Below are 16,332 nucleotides of genomic sequence, written 5' to 3' on the forward strand. Positions count from 1 at the left end.
AAACAATGCATGTATTAGAGCTGTTTGCTCTAATTCTATAAACTTTGACATCCTTTTTAGGACTCTTGGAGATGCAGGATGTTGGATGGCAGTCCATAATACATGTGATAATAAACATGGAAATTACTGACTCAGAATTGAGACAGTTATTACGTTGAAACCATAAAAGATTCATTTTCTATTGATCAATCATTCATTATTCGACTTCTTATTTATTTTGTAACTTTAATTCACATACAAACACCCCTGTAGCACAATTGAACATTTTCCCCTTCCAACCACCCACTAATATTGTAAAAAAACCTTCATTTTGCAGATACATTATTTTGTTTTTAGCCCTTTTTAGCCAATTTTTAAATTTACTTTATGTAGTTAATAAGGAATGATTAAAGTTTTACATATATTCACCTATTTTTTTTTAAATCGCAAAAATCGTTAAAATAAATAGCTTATGAAAATGAGTTGGTATTCAGTATAGAGTTTTACTTTCTCTATAGACACCTGTCTTTTTTTGGACTCTTAAATGCATGGTCACCTCTTAAAGTCTTTTGGTTATTTATGTTATTCATGTTGTTTGGTTGCTGTCTCATTGTTATATTACCCACTCTTTCTTTTAATTCATATGTATAACAAACCCAGTTTTCCTGTATGTTTCTGTTTATCTATTTCATCAGCTTCTTTCCTTAACTGTAGAGCATGCTCAGCTATAACCTCACTCGCTAAGTTAGAAGTCATGATAAATATAGCATCTTTACAATCCACTGTCTTCCCTTTTCCATCTGTCAATCTTCCCTGAAAAAAAATTAATTATGAAAAAATTAAAATAATGCCGAAAAGTTTATGACATCCATTATCACTGAACTAGTTTTTTTGCTGTGTAAAGGACCCTGATTAGTGGCTGTTTTTCTGAACTTTAGTTGGGTTGTTGTCTGTTAAACATATTTCCCATTTCCATTCCCAATTTATTCAAATTTTCTGTTTTGTAAAATTTAAGTCTGATTGTATTTTTCATTTGTAATATATTGGGTGTCATATTATATTTTTTTTGGCTGCTTCATAATTTCACATCAAGGATGGCACAAACATTTGATTTCATAATTAATCTTTAGTTTTCATCAAATTGAATTTCTTTTTACCACCTTATAGCAATGCCAATCAATAACAGAAATTAATTGGCTATTAATTAGAAAAAAAATAATGTTGGAATATACTCAAACTGCATTTGCAGTTAATAATATACTACAAACAAAAGATTAGAATACTTTTTTTAGTTCTGATACAAACAAAAGATTAGAATACTTTTTTTAGTTCTGATACAAAAATATGTTGAATTTGCATTGTTGCATTTTTAATCTAAAAAAAGAGAGTACAAACAGCTTATTCTTGTACATGTTATGCATCTGATCATTTCACTACAAAGTTCTTACAAGTATGTTTAAAATAAAAGACAATTCATTAGTTGTAAGCTAAACAATTCTCTCAGAGATTTTATAAACAGATAATAATTCTTTTTGATGTTTCTGAAACTATGTTTATAAAAGATTTTCCAATTCAAATTGTATCAACAGTCACAAGTTTTGATGATTTTCAAACCATTTTCATTTAAAGCTGTTCTATGTAAGTTTTACAGACGTAGTTTTTACAAACAATACAGTTCTCAAATTTTTGTTATTTACCTGAATCATTTTCCTTTGGGATCTTATAAACAATATTTTGTAAGATTGTCAAACCATTGCTGTAAAACCTGCGTAAAGGAAACATCAATTGAACAGAAATTTTGTACTGGCCAGCAACAGCAATTTTACTGGTTTCCAAGATGTTAAATGGACATACTCTTTTTCTTTTTGCTTTAATGCTGAGTAGCTTTCACTTGCGGCTTGTGAGTTCGTGTGAAAATGGCAATTGTTCAAATCCAATTGATGTTCCCTTAATTTCCAAACTGAATGCACCTCTTAAAGCAGAGCTGGACATTTCAGTTCTTACTGGACAACTGAAAGAACTGATAAAACAGGAAGTGAAGGCGTCAGTGTCAAAAACAGTGAAAGACCTTGTACGACAAAAAGTCAAACTTGCAACAACAAATATTGTGAAGAGAGTAAATACTGCTGTGGACTACTTACAGACTAATAATAGTATTACAATGTCAACCTATATACATGAACTGAAAGGTAAGAATTTTAATATATTTTTAATATTTAATTCCATTAAAAAAAATGCAAAATCTGCATGTGTCCTTGTTTAAGAGATACAAACCATTGAAAATTTTGTGGGAAGTTATTCTCTCTATATTTTTCCTGCAACTAACATTGAGGGGGGATAGGACCTTTAAAGGGACTCCAGGATCGGGTGTTTTTAAGCTCGGGATCCGGGAATTCTTTTTTCGAATTTCGGGATGTCTGTATTTAAATTAATTTAAATTCAGGACCTCAGGATTTTGTGCCAAAGCAATATAGAAGGGAATCTGAAGGTTGGTGTGTCCATCATATCAAACACAAATTTTGATCATTAAGAAGCTTAATATTTCCTTAACAATACCATGTGATAAAAACGTTAAGCTGATTTTTAGAGTTATCTCCCTGTAGTGTTTAAGGTTCTACCTTAAGGAACATTTAAATGTTGAAAATCACTGTCACATTTCATGCATTATCCTGCATGTATCTATGATGAGTTTATTTGCATCATTTATTTTCATAGATATATATAAGTTTTAAAAATAAACAGCTGACCCATAAGTGCATGATACGCCAGTCGTCTTGTGTGTGAATTTTTATGCAATAGTCATAAATTTATAGTTTCTGTCATACAGCGTGACATGTGAAAACTACTCTTTTTTTTTAAAATAAAAAAATCAATATATAACTAAGAAGTGTGTAAAATTTTAAGCAATAATCTAATAAATCGTTTTTGAGATACGGTGTAACATGAGAAAAACCCCTCTCCCTTTTTTTACAAAGTACTATAACTCAAAAATAAAATTTTGAATCATCACCAATAAGTATACAGCTAGATCTTAAGATGAAGATAAATAAGAAGTGTGTAAAGTTTTAAGCAATAATTTAATAAATCGTTTTTGAGATACTGCACGACATGTAAAAAACCCCTCCCCCTTTTTTACAAAATACTCAACAACTCAAAAATGATATTTTGAATCATCACTAAAAAGAATACAGATATTAAGATTAATATAACTAAGAAGTGTGTAAAGTTTTAAGCAATAATCAAGAATCGTTTTTGAGATACGGTGCGACATGTGAAAAAAAACACACCCCTGTTTTAGTTACAAAGTGTTGTAACTCAAAAAGTTTAAATCTTATTTTCACCAAAAAGTATACAGATCATTTGACCATCATAAGAAACAACTATATCAAGTTTCATGAAATTTAGATAAGTTGTTCACAAGTTACAGTGCTACATGTTTACATCGGACAGACGGACGGACACCGGACATTTGTATACCATAATACGGGGCGTATAAAAACACACCCATCTTTTAATTACAAAGTCCTGTTACTCAAAAAGTGTTAATCTTATTTTCATCAAAAAGTATACAGATATTGATTGTTTAACTATCATAAGAAACAACTCATTCTCAAGTTACGGTGCAACATGTTTAAGCCTGACAGACAAATGGTGAAACGGACAGACGACATTTGTATACCATAATACGTCCCGTTAAAATTTTGACAGGCGTATAACAAAAAGCAAAAAAACACACACATGCATGTTGACATACACATGCTCATAGTGATTAAAATTGCCGGATATTTGGTTTACCGGCAGTACCTGAAAAGGAGTTAACTAAGTTTCTATGAGGTCCATATATGGCCACTTTTTCAAGCAAATTTTTCAAATTTCTATTTTATTGATCAATATCACAATGCATCATATTTACATTATACAACAACTAGATAGAAAATATGTCTTTTTGTTAAAAATTTACATAATTGCATTCTAATCATGACATGATAAACCAGTGACATTCATTTGGATCTTTCATAAAAATTTTGTGAAAATGCGTACTTTTCCATTGATTTTTTGGACAGGAAACATAGAGCACATATATGTCACTGACAAAGATATTTCGTATATTAACATAATGCTTGTTGTGACTTTTTATATATCTGCCTAGAATTGATTTAGTATGTTGATACCTAACTCACTCAGCTCTCTATGTTTCATAGCCCTTCATTAATTTGGTTGAAATCCTAACAATTCTGTCAAACACCAAAATCTCTCTTTCTCTTTCATGGCTTACAGTATCTAGGATGTAAAGACCAAAACTATGGAATTAAATTTGACAAATATTGTTCTTATTAGCTTTCTTACATCTTTTTTCATCAACTATATCTTTTTAACTTGAAACAATCAATTAACATTGAACTAAATAAAAGGGTCCTGAATTATAGCCTTTAATGATCTACTCCTTTTTTTAAATTTTCACGAGGGTATGAGAAAAAGGATTTTGGATTTATTATATTTTCTTGACTGTTTATAATCATTTTTTTTGTTGTTGCTATATTTACATTACATTTTATTTGTTTCAGAGACAATGATGAAGCCTGCTTTCTCAGCATTTCTTAAGAATCAAATAAACCCATTCAGTCGAAGTGACATTCTGAAATTTGATGATGTCCGCATAAATCTTGGCGGTCACTACAACCCAAAGACTGGAAAATTTACTGCACCAAAATCTGGACTTTACCATATATCATATAATCTGATGGGATATGAAAAATCAACTGTTACATTTCAGATAAACAAAAACAATGAAGCCTTTGTATATGGCTATGCAGATGGCTCTGGATATGCTATGTCACCTTCCTCAGTGTTAATGGAACTCAACAAAGGGGACCAAGTATACATTAAACACAGAACAAACAGAAGGGAGAGAGTTATTGGGCAACTTGAGCCATCATTCTTCTCTGGATATTTCCTGCAACCTTTATGAACCACCATTATAATTTTGTTTTTTTAGTATCAATGTTACTTTTTTTTAAAAGCAAGGGACAGTTATGACTTTGTATAACGTTTAAAAGAATATTAAAATTAATTTTGCATCTTCAAAGAGTCCATTTTATTTATAGCTTATGAAACATAATTCATCTGTAACACCTCATTTAATATACAATAATACAATCAAGTAGCAATCAACTTTCCTAAAAGTGATAATTTAAAATTAAAATAAAATGGTAATTTTTGAAATCTCAAGAAGAGATTTTATATGAATTTATAGGGTTAAATATACTTACCATGAAATTACATTTATATTATATAGAATATGTTTGCTTTCACAACATGTTCTCATCGCAATTACCTAGGTGATTAAAAATTACATCCATGAGATGTACTCACCTACATCATAGTTCACCTGTGTAACATACACTAGCTTTAGTTTTAATTTGTCGTTTAATTGATTAATTTCAATTAAGTGAACAAAAAACTGAATTTATTCCAGGGGTGGTGGTGGATTGTGGTAAGTATATTTAACCCTATAAATTCATATAAAATCTCTTCTTGAGATTTCAAAAATTACCATTTTATATGAATTTGGTTAAATATACTTACCATGAAATTACATTTATATTATATAGAATATTTACTGATTAACAAGCAGTATTTCATTTGGTGGAGGATAAATTCTCTCACACACATGCAATTTCAACATATAAAAAATTATGTGAAATTTTTTTAAAAAGTAACTCCATTAAATTTTGTAAAATACGGATATTAGTAAAAACCAAAATTACTGAATTTATTATACAATGAAGCTATGCTGCATAACTATATGTATATCAATGGCAAACTTTGCAGATTGTATAAATACAAGTATGCAAAATTAATAGACTTGATGTAGAGTTGTCTCAATGGCACTCACATGTATATATATACCCCATCTTTCTATATCTGATAGATAAATAATCTGCAGGTCAGTATAGAAATAATTATATTAAAGCTCCTTCATTATGAGCTAAATGTGTTGTAATATTTATGCAACAGTAAATAAGCATTTATTTCTGAATAGGTTGTTCTTGTTGCTTGTACAAATCGACAAGAACTAATCCAACCTTAATTTCATTAATTCCACTTTGAAACTTAAGTTTATTTGGAAACATTATTACCTTTCCATTGTTTTCTCTATATTAATATAATAACATATAATATATGATTGCTGTCGTCTTTTGATAACCTGATCAATATCACATCTTTCGAAATAAATTCTTTTCTACTTAATTAAAGAATTATAATCAATTAAAATATACTTTGTAAATAGGTGATACAATCAAAGTTTATTAAAGACTCAAACCAAAGTTGTTTCAAGATTATGCTAAATCTGGATTAATCTTTAAACTTTTTTTTTTTTTTTTTAAAGTTATAGTCCCTGAGAATTTGCTTCTCTGCTAGATATACTACTTTTAATATTTTATAGATTTAGAATAAAATATTTTCATCAAGAGAAGTCTTGTACTATTGTCATATTGTATAATGACAATTCTCTAAACTGACTAAATTTTAAAAATCTGATAAAATTTCTATGAGTGATAGACCTTTGAATACAATGTCTACCATTTCAACCATGAACAATATTTTAGTTTTGTATTGGACTACTCAAGTGTAAAAATACAGAAATGGACAAATCAGTGGAAAAGTTTCAGTATAAATGTTTCCATTGATATACTACTTCCACAGAATATTTGGATGTTGAGCTGAATTAAAGCCATGATTGTTGTCCTTATAAATCCAAAAAGAATGCTAACAGATGATTTTCTCCAGCTATGAAAAATCTGTCTAAAATAAAATGTTTTGATATTTCTAATTAACATTTCACAACGGTTAACTTTCTAGAATATCTTGCCATGTACAGTTCCAAATTTAAGGAAACAAAAATTTGACATAATGAACAACTCTTGTATGTTGCTCTTGACAATTGTTAATATTAGTTTCAGAAATTATTTCGCTATCAGAAATACTAAAATGCAACTTGTCAAATATAGTTCTATAGTTGTATTTAAAGAAAAACACTTGTTTGGCAATATGGAAAACACTTGTACTAACTTGCAGTATCCTTAAGTGTTCTTAGTTATTTCAGAAATGGTTTCACTATCAAAAATGCTCATTTTATTTCTGTCTTGGTTCACCTCATCTGAATCCTATACATTCTGATATGATTCAATATATATCAACCAATATCATTTGGTTAACTTAGTCACTCAGAAGAAATTTGCATTTGTCCCCAAATTTGGCAAAAACAAAATTAATGTGATTTAAATAATCACATCTTCAAAACAATATTGAATCAAAATTCAAAGTAATTGTTTAAAATAAACACATTTCAATTTTGTGTAGCATATTCTTGTATGAGATACTAACTCTATGCTATATATCTACAATGTATATTATTCTGGCTGGTAATATGGAAATTGAAAAGTGAATAATTACCATCAATTCCGAGATTAAAATCACATGCATTCGGAAAACCTTCCTGCATGTAGATAATACACAACTTGACTTTGACCAGACTAGATTTTTGTAACTTTATGCTTATAATGAGCAAAAATAAAAATAAACAGTGACATTTTAATATTTAGGTATAATATTAAGAAAATGTCTCGCATTTGATTTGATATAATCATGGAATTATCATACTATATTTTACTTCCATGTACTATTCTTAGACTATTGAAAGCTATTTGCTAACTATTAATCAGTCTTTTGAATAAATTGCTTTTCCTATATTTTGCTGTTAGATTAACTGCTTCTACACTGGTGCTAAAATTTGAGATTAGAGAACCAATTGAAAAGTATATATATTATATGTTTATATTGGTACATCATGTGTTACTCCAAAAAAAAAACTCTTCTTTTTTACTGCATCTCGTAAAGACTGACTAAATAAAGGTTTATATAGAGAGCTGTATAATAGATAGTTTCAAATCTTGAGAACTACTTCAATTTCCTAGACCTGATGATGTCTAGCATTTTAAATAAATCCTGCATCCACAATGCTTTAAGTCTTATTTATTTATTTACCAATATTTTACTAATTTTTGTACAAGATCTAAATTAATGATAATCTTGTTTCTATAAATCAGCATATTTGAGTCATCTATACTTCAGAATTCTGAATCAATATTTAACACTAGGAAAAATAATGAGTAGCCATTGCATAAACTGTTGGGTTCTACCAATCTCACATTAAGAATAAAACAGACCCAATGAATGAATCCTTATAGCAGAAATTTGCCCATCTGTTGGCATTGCTTAGAAAACTTAAGATATAAATTAAGGCATAATTTTCTATCTTTAAAAGAGCATCCAAACTCCTTTTGCTTTCATGATTGGAAGATATATGTATAATTTGACAGTGATTCCCATATAGTGAGGGTAAGATAGTCTCTTAAGTCTTACGTTATCACCTCTTTTTTGTGTACTCAAAACAAAAACAGAATTAGTACATATTATATTATACATGTATGCATTGGCAATGTGCACTCTGAATTATGTAATCAATATACAAGCCATTACCTTGAATGAGTCTTTGTGAAATGCATCATGGCATCCCCTAAACTCTTTATTCAATAAACATTCTAATGTTTACATAAAAACATATAAAAGCCTTTGTTTCCTTACTGCTGACAAAAATAAACAATTGTTTATAGCAGTTTATACTTATAATATTCATGTTCTTCTTGCCATAAGTAAACTGACCATGAAATTTAATATTAGTAAAAAGAGTTGTCACAAGCGATCAACTGTATTTAGAATAGTGCTCCATTCTTACTGTCTCCATGTCTGTTAGAGCATTGGAGAATTATTTATCAGTAAAAAAATAATTAATATTTACAGCAATTTGCTGTTCTGGAAATTTATTTCAGGCTTCTAAGAATTACTGTCCTGATTTAAACTGGACATATTTAAAAGAAGTATGTATTGGTATGCTTAAAGTTTGAACTGCAATCACATTTGTATTGTACTAGATAACAATGTATTATTTTAGTGTCTTTAATATCTGTCTTGACTATTTCCAGACACTTGTTCAATATATTATCAATATGAGCAAATATGTTAATTGACTAAACTGTTGGTTCATCACAAAAAACAATGTGCAACCAAATATTAGCTATGCTTGTGTTGTTACATAATGTTCCCTGGTTGGAAGGATGTCTAGAAAAATCAGATAGACCTGGACTTAAATTCACTAGTCTGATTCTAATTTATTTTATTTGCAACAATCATCCACGTGCAATTCTATGCTCCATAAATATCAATGTGCAATCAATAAATAGTTATGATTTAATTTTATGTAAGATATCAAATCTGTATTTTATTAGAATGAATGAAACTTACAGATTCTAAATCATGCATGTTGTTCTAGTTCCTATGTTTCCTGTATGAAACATGTCAACATTAATCAAATAGACTTGGACAAAATCCCTATTCTATTTTTTAAATTCTATAGTGATCCATTGAGCACGTTTTATTTTCAATAAATATGGTTCATGTTCCCTGAATGGAAGGTTAACCAAATAAACATCATCAGTTGTGGGTAAAATCCCTATTCTGATTGTGATGTATTTATCAACTGTTAAAACAGTATCACTGTTGGTCCACGCTCCCTGTATGGAACGTTTTCCAAATAAACCAATCAGAAATGGGCAGATTCCCTTTTCTGATTGAAATTTATTGAACCAATTGAGGTTCTAATCACAATAGTGGTATACGCTCCCATACGGACGTTTTCCACATTAAAATAATCAGATCTGGTCAAAATACCTATTCTGATTTTAATATAGTGATATGTTTACACAGTCTCGTGTACCAGGCGTACACGTAACAGACTGCAAATTGTAAACAATCGACTGAACCAATTGAGGTTCTAGTGACAATAATGGTATACGCTCCCATACGGACGTTTTCCACATGAAAAACAATCAGATCTGGTCAAAATTCCTATTCTGATTTTAATATAGTGATATGTTTACACAGTCTCGTGTACAGACTGCAAATTGTAAACAATCGACTTTATCCAAACTTTACACTCGACCCGTTTCGTAGCATTGCTCTAATGCAGTGAAAATCCGGTCACCTGAGCGTGAAAAAAGAAATAAACATCCGTTTAAATATATATCTTTTTAAAAACGTAGCACTCACGTAACATGTCCGATTTTGACAGCTAAATTCTACCTTTCCTCAGACCCGATTTAATGTTTGAAAATGGCGGCTAAACAAAGGTCATTTTCTATGTCGTCGTATTTCCAGACTCGTAAGCTGTAAAAATGACGAAAACGTGCATATCAGAAACTTGGCAGAAGCGCTGTATTCTGATTCACATTAAATTAATCGTATACCGATATTCCAAAAACAAATAATGTCTTTATAAAACATAAGGATTTTCAACAGTAAACTGTTAAAAATCCTTGCCGACGAGAAACATGCGTTCTCTTGAACGCAAAAATTAAAACTAAAGCTAGTGTATGTTACACAGGTGAACTATGACGTAGGTGAGTACATCTCATGGATGTAATTTTTAATCACCTAGGTAATTGCGATGAGAACATGTTGTGAAAGCAAACATATTCTATATAATATAAATGTAATTTCATGGTAAGTATATTTAACCAAATTCATATAAAATTTCATAGGAAGATATTTTTAAAGTTTTACATAGATTACCTTAGCTGTATTTGGCAAAACTTTTAGGAATTTTGGTCCTCAATGCTCTTCAACTTCTTACTTTATTTGGCCCTTTTAACTTTTTTGGATTCAAGCATTACTGATGAGTCTTTTGTAGACGAAACGTGCGTCTAGCGTATATACTAAATTTAGTTCAGGTATCTATGATAAGTTTATTCTACAAGTCTACCATAAACATTCCTTTATTCTTATGTTTTTTATATAGATAAGACTGTTGGCTTTCCTGTTTAAATGGTTTTACAGTCTAGTATTTCAGGGCCCTTTATAGCTTGTTGTTCAGTGTGAGCCAAGGCTCTATGTTGAAGGCTGTACGTACCTTAACATATTATGTTTTACTTTTATAAATTGTTATTTGGAGAGGGAGTTGTCTCATTGGCACTCATACAACCATACTAATGCCGGTTTATCTGACATTGACCATATATTGCATAATCTCCTATCATCCATCTTCATAACCTAAAAATATAAAAATTATCCAACAGGATATTTAACTAAGGAGTAGGTTCAGTAAGACCCCTTTTTGGCCCCAAAATATATTAGTTTTACAAAATTGTTATAATGTAAACACTAAAACAGCTATTTATCTGAAAGTAGAATACTTCTGTTACATACATATGGGCTATTTTTGACTATACAATGCACATGTATCTGGTACTAGCATCATTAAGTCATACTAAATTATTGAAATCTTCACAATTTTAGCATTTGAGTTAAATTTTAGACGGTTTTCATCTTAAAAGAAAGTGGATTTTGTTGTCTCATTTGTCGGGGGGAAAAGCAAATGAGAAAAAACAATTCTCCCACTATAAACTATTAACATCTACCTTTATAAATATTATCTATCCTTGTACAAATGTACATGCCATGCAATAATTAGGAATCTATATATCTATACATACACCATATATAATTATTTGAATAAAGTATTTGTTTTATCTTTATTTATTTCTCACAAAGGCTACCTGTATTAATTAAGCAGTTTCAATTTTATCGTACATCAAGTCGTTCTTTATTTTATGTTAATTTCAATTACATTACTGTGGATTCATTTATTTTCGTGGGTACCAATTTTCGTGGTTTGAGGAAAACTTACATATTCGTGGATATTTAATTTCGTGGTTTTGGCAAAGTCTACACTCATTCTTTTATAAAATTTGTATTCCATTGAACATTTGAATTCGTGGTTCTCCTGTACCCACGAAATCCACGAAAATTGGTATCCAACAAATATTAATGAATCCACAGTATATGTCTGGTCGAGTTATCATATACAAATTTACCATTATTAAAGAAATATTGACTTTTTTCAGTACAATTGTTTGGATATGGAATGGGTATAAACTATCATTGTAGATATATTTCTTAAATCAGAAACATTATATTTTCTAATCAAAAGTGCATTAATCTGATAATTTAAAAAACTTGTTTTTATAATTTTATAAAATAAATATAAAATGTGCAATAATTAATTCTTGTTTATTTAGAAAAACAACCAACAGTTATCTTGTTTATTTAAGAACATTTTTCTTGTAAAATAATGTGGGACAATTAAAGCTTTTCATGTGGGACAATTAAAGCTTTTCATGTGGGAAAATCAGAACTCTAAAATTTTAAAAAGTGGAACAATTGGGAATAAACTGCCTGTGTAATATATATAATAAATATTAGTCATTCATAATTGTTTTGATTACTTTCACTTACCCTTACAGAAAAATAAGGCTTCTTGCAAATATTTGTGGCAATGTTGCTGCAAATATTCATTTTTCGTATCCAAATTAGTTTTCTTGCAAACAGTTGCTGCAACATTGCCGCAACAAATTGCAGCAATATTGCGGCAAATGTTTGCGGGAAAATCAGTAGCTGTGATTGTTGCAGCAATATTGCGGCAAGTTCATTAGCTGCAATGTTGCAGCAATATTGCAGGAAAATTAATTTCTTGCAATATTGCGGCAACATTGCAGCAAATCTTTCAACAATTCAGGTGTAAAATTTGGAATTAAAAACTAAACATTTAAAAATTTATGATTTAATAATAAAAAAAAAATGTCTCTGTCCTCTATAGGTTGAAAATGGTCTCTGTCCTCTATAGGTTGTCGTGTTACATCTGTGTAGCTTTCAGTTCTGTTTCTCTGTAAGTCTCACTGTCCTTAAAGTTGAATTTTCTGATTTCAAAAATACTGCAAAATAAAAGTTGAAGAATTTTAATTAGTAGACATAAAAAAATAACTTAAATATAAAGATACACAGATATAAGTTACTACTATATGGTTAAATTTTGGATGTAACGTGTCTTCTGATTGGCTGAAGTTATTTTGTTATCAGCCCATATACATAATTTAGTCTTGTGACCGTGATGTCATCAACGTTTTTTCATAGCGTTTTACGGTTTCAAATGGAATTTAGTATTAAATTATAAGAAATGACTGTAATATTTTTTCTGTCTATTCAAAATAACATAACAAATTTGGTGCTCACTGTTAAATGACTTGCTATGAATGAATTTGTTTCACTTAAAGGGTCAATGTCTAAAAGTGATTAAGTCCTTCTAGAAATTGCATATAACTATAGAATACATTTAACCTCATGCCAGTACTAGGTTATTATTGTTTTTTTTGAATATTTGTTTTTCATTGAACTATAACATAATTGGTCTTGTCTATTCTTTAAAATGTTAATTTTTGTGATAAGTTGTGTATATATGAAAGCTATACATTGTTGCCATTTGTTGACAAACCTCTTAATGGGACAGTTAAATCACAGATCTCTAATTTAATACCAAACTGCTTTTATTAGAAGATTCCTTGTTTCAATACAAGTAATGTTATTTCTAAAACATACAGTAATTAAAAGATTTAAAAAAATATCTCCTGTCTTACACAATTTTGATAATATTCATGTGCATAAATCTATTGTCTAATACTTTTGCCAACTCTATTAAATTAAGAAGACTCTTTATTTATCACTATTTGAACTGTTAAAGAGCATGCACTTATTCAAAATGGTGGACATTCAACTCCATTTTACTTACCAAAAGATGTTGTCCAAATTGTGTGTAAACACCAATCTTCCTGAATCCAAGAGTCATGTCAACTGAAGGCTATCATCTGCATTACCCAGTGTCAATAGAATCAATTGGATCTTTTGGATCTAACATGTCTAAATCCATTGTAAAATTCATATTACTTTGTTCCTGATAGAAGTCATCTTTGTTTGTTGTATGCATGTTCATGTCCAGTTCAAATTTTGAATATATGTTGATCAAGGTTGCTTAGGGTATTGTTTCAATGTGATCCCTTTGAAATTTGCCCATAATTATAAATATCCATTGCCTAAATCTTTGTTATTTATTATAATAAATAAATAATTATAAATACATTTTTTTTTATCTTTGGTGTTATAAGTTATAATGGAAATATAAACAAACAAGAAATGCTCTGCCCTTAATTTGGCCTCAAACTCTGTGTTCATTAATTTATGGTACTTCCTGTCTTTACCACTCCACAGATAATGAAAACCAGATGTGCATGGCACATTACATTTCTATCACCAGCTCATATTACTTATTGATTTGAGAAAGATAATTTGTGTATAAATAATTTTAAAATAATGATACTAGAAATTAAACTGCAGGTGAGGCTAAATTCATTTGATGGAAAATATTAGAATTAAAAATATTGTTTATAGAAAAATGTCACAAAAAAGTGACAAAAAGGCATAATAATACATATAGAACAAAAAGTATTATGACTCAATTATTTAGATTAAATTTGTTGAAATGAATACCAAAGTATTCTTTCCTTACAAAATATCTAAAATTGTGATAAATGTGTAGTTTAGGAATTCTTTATAAGCATTAATTGTTATTTGAAGATTATTTCAAATAAATTATTCAAATATCCAGATTTATCTGAGTAAAATAAAGTATGACCATAACAAATTTAGATAATTTGGTGTAATTCCACAACCGAATGTTCAAAGAAACCATACGTTATGTATTATTTGAACCTTAAATCTTTAAAAATGTAATATTTTAAAATGCTTCAAATATTGGTGCATTACTACATGTCTGACATTATTAAAGAAACTTTTCTTGCAAAGTTGTTGCAAATAGTCATTCCTTAAATAATAAAAGAAAAGGTTCCTGCAACTTTCTGGCAAACAAATTCTTTCTTGCAACATTGCAGCAAACTTGCTGCAATTTTCTTGCAAACAAATTGTGTTGCAGTAACATTGCGGGAATATTGCAGGTAGCTGTAACAACCTGCAACTTTCTTGCAAACAAATTTGTTTGCCGCAATATTGCTGCTATATTGTTGCAATATTGCAGCAAACTTTTCATTTCTGTAAGGGTAGGTGTCAATTTGTTATAATTCATCTATAAATCTGTATCTATGACAGATTTAATCTGTACCATTATACACATTTAATACTTAAAAACAGATGGCAAAAGGTCATAGATTATTCAAAATTTATACTCTATAGGTTTCAAAAAAGATAAACGCTTTTCCCATCGTTCTATCATAAGCAATATTTACAACAACTTTCAAGCAATTACTTTAAAACCTCTGTAAAGCATAAATTGAACAGAACATTACATACCTGCGAGTCAGAGATACGGTTTCCAAGATGGTACATGGACATAACCTTTTTCTTTTTGTTTTGATACTAAATTTTCAACTGCGTCTAGGGACTTTGTGTGAAAACGACAATTGTTTAAATGCTATTGACATTCCCTTAATAGCTACATTGAATGCACCCCTTAAAGCAGAGTTGGACATTTCAGTTCTTACTGGACAACTGAAAGAACTGATAAAACAGGAAGTACAAGCCGCAGTTTCCAAAGCAAATAAAGACCTTGTGAAAAATGTTGTTGATAAGAGAGTTGAAACTGCTGTAGACAATTTAAAGACTTATAACAATGTTACCATAGCTACCTACAAAGAAGAAATGAAAGGTAAGAATATTATTGGCATTTTACATTTATTGATATAAAAAGAAACAATTAAAAGTTGAGAATTGGAAAAAAGAGATTGATTGATTGATTTTTGGTGTTTTAACAACACTTTTAAGCACAGCATTTAGGCTATTTCATGGCGGCCAGTTTTCATTGGTGGAGGAAGCTGGAGTCCACAGAGAAAACCACAGACCTTCCGAAAACTGACAATCCTAGTCAATTAAGATTGGAGTTGAGTGCACCTGCATGAGTGAGGTTTGAACTCACAACTTCAGTGTTGACTAGCAAGTGATTACAGTAGTAACTACTTAGACCACTCGACCACCAAGCCCCCCTGGAAAATAGAGTAAAAATAGTCCCAATCATTTTCTCCTAATGGCCCAAACAGAATTGTTTTAATTGCATTTCATATTTTCAATTTGTATTTACAGATTTAAATTTAATTCAAATTTTCAAATCATTTTTTTTTTTTGTGAGGGGGAGAGTTGGATGGAAGGGGGTCTATTACAGTTATGGTCATTGCTATGGTCATTGCACTTAAGGTTGTTTTTTTTTGCATAAATTTCTTGTTTACATTTTTTGGTTATGTTTAACAAACAATTCTGAAGCTTTCAAAGTGTAGATGTATTATTTACACATTTTGTTGTTTTTCCATTGTTTTTCAAAGTTGCATGCATGTTATATTT

General features: G+C 29.6%; 2 protein-coding genes and 1 long non-coding RNA gene across 3 annotated transcripts in view; 1 reads left to right on the forward strand and 2 right to left on the reverse strand.

Moving 5' to 3' along the window:
• Positions 1-16,332, reverse strand: part of LOC143042276 (mitochondrial disaggregase-like) — a 49,518-nt gene that overhangs the window by 8,073 nt on the left and 25,113 nt on the right. Inside the window, exon 12 of the mRNA XM_076214537.1 lies at positions 636-792. Coding sequence (XP_076070652.1) covers positions 636-792 — 157 coding nt within the window. The remainder of the gene's footprint in view (positions 1-635; positions 793-16,332) is intronic.
• On the forward strand, positions 1,736-4,999 carry LOC143043414 (heavy metal-binding protein HIP-like). Its single transcript, XM_076215729.1, has 2 exons — positions 1,736-2,168; positions 4,545-4,999. Exons 1-2 carry the CDS (start codon positions 1,817-1,819, stop codon positions 4,946-4,948), a joined length of 756 nt encoding a protein of 251 aa, XP_076071844.1. The 5' UTR covers positions 1,736-1,816; the 3' UTR covers positions 4,949-4,999.
• On the reverse strand, positions 12,703-14,036 carry LOC143043415 (uncharacterized). Its single transcript, XR_012968373.1, has 2 exons — positions 13,721-14,036; positions 12,703-12,869 (listed from the first exon to the last, which is right to left on the reverse strand). It is a non-coding gene; the product is annotated as an uncharacterized LOC143043415 (long non-coding RNA).

The sequence above is a fragment of the Mytilus galloprovincialis genome, chromosome 8 (genome assembly GCF_965363235.1).
Source record: "Mytilus galloprovincialis chromosome 8, xbMytGall1.hap1.1, whole genome shotgun sequence".
NCBI lineage: Eukaryota > Metazoa > Mollusca > Bivalvia > Mytilida > Mytilidae > Mytilus > Mytilus galloprovincialis.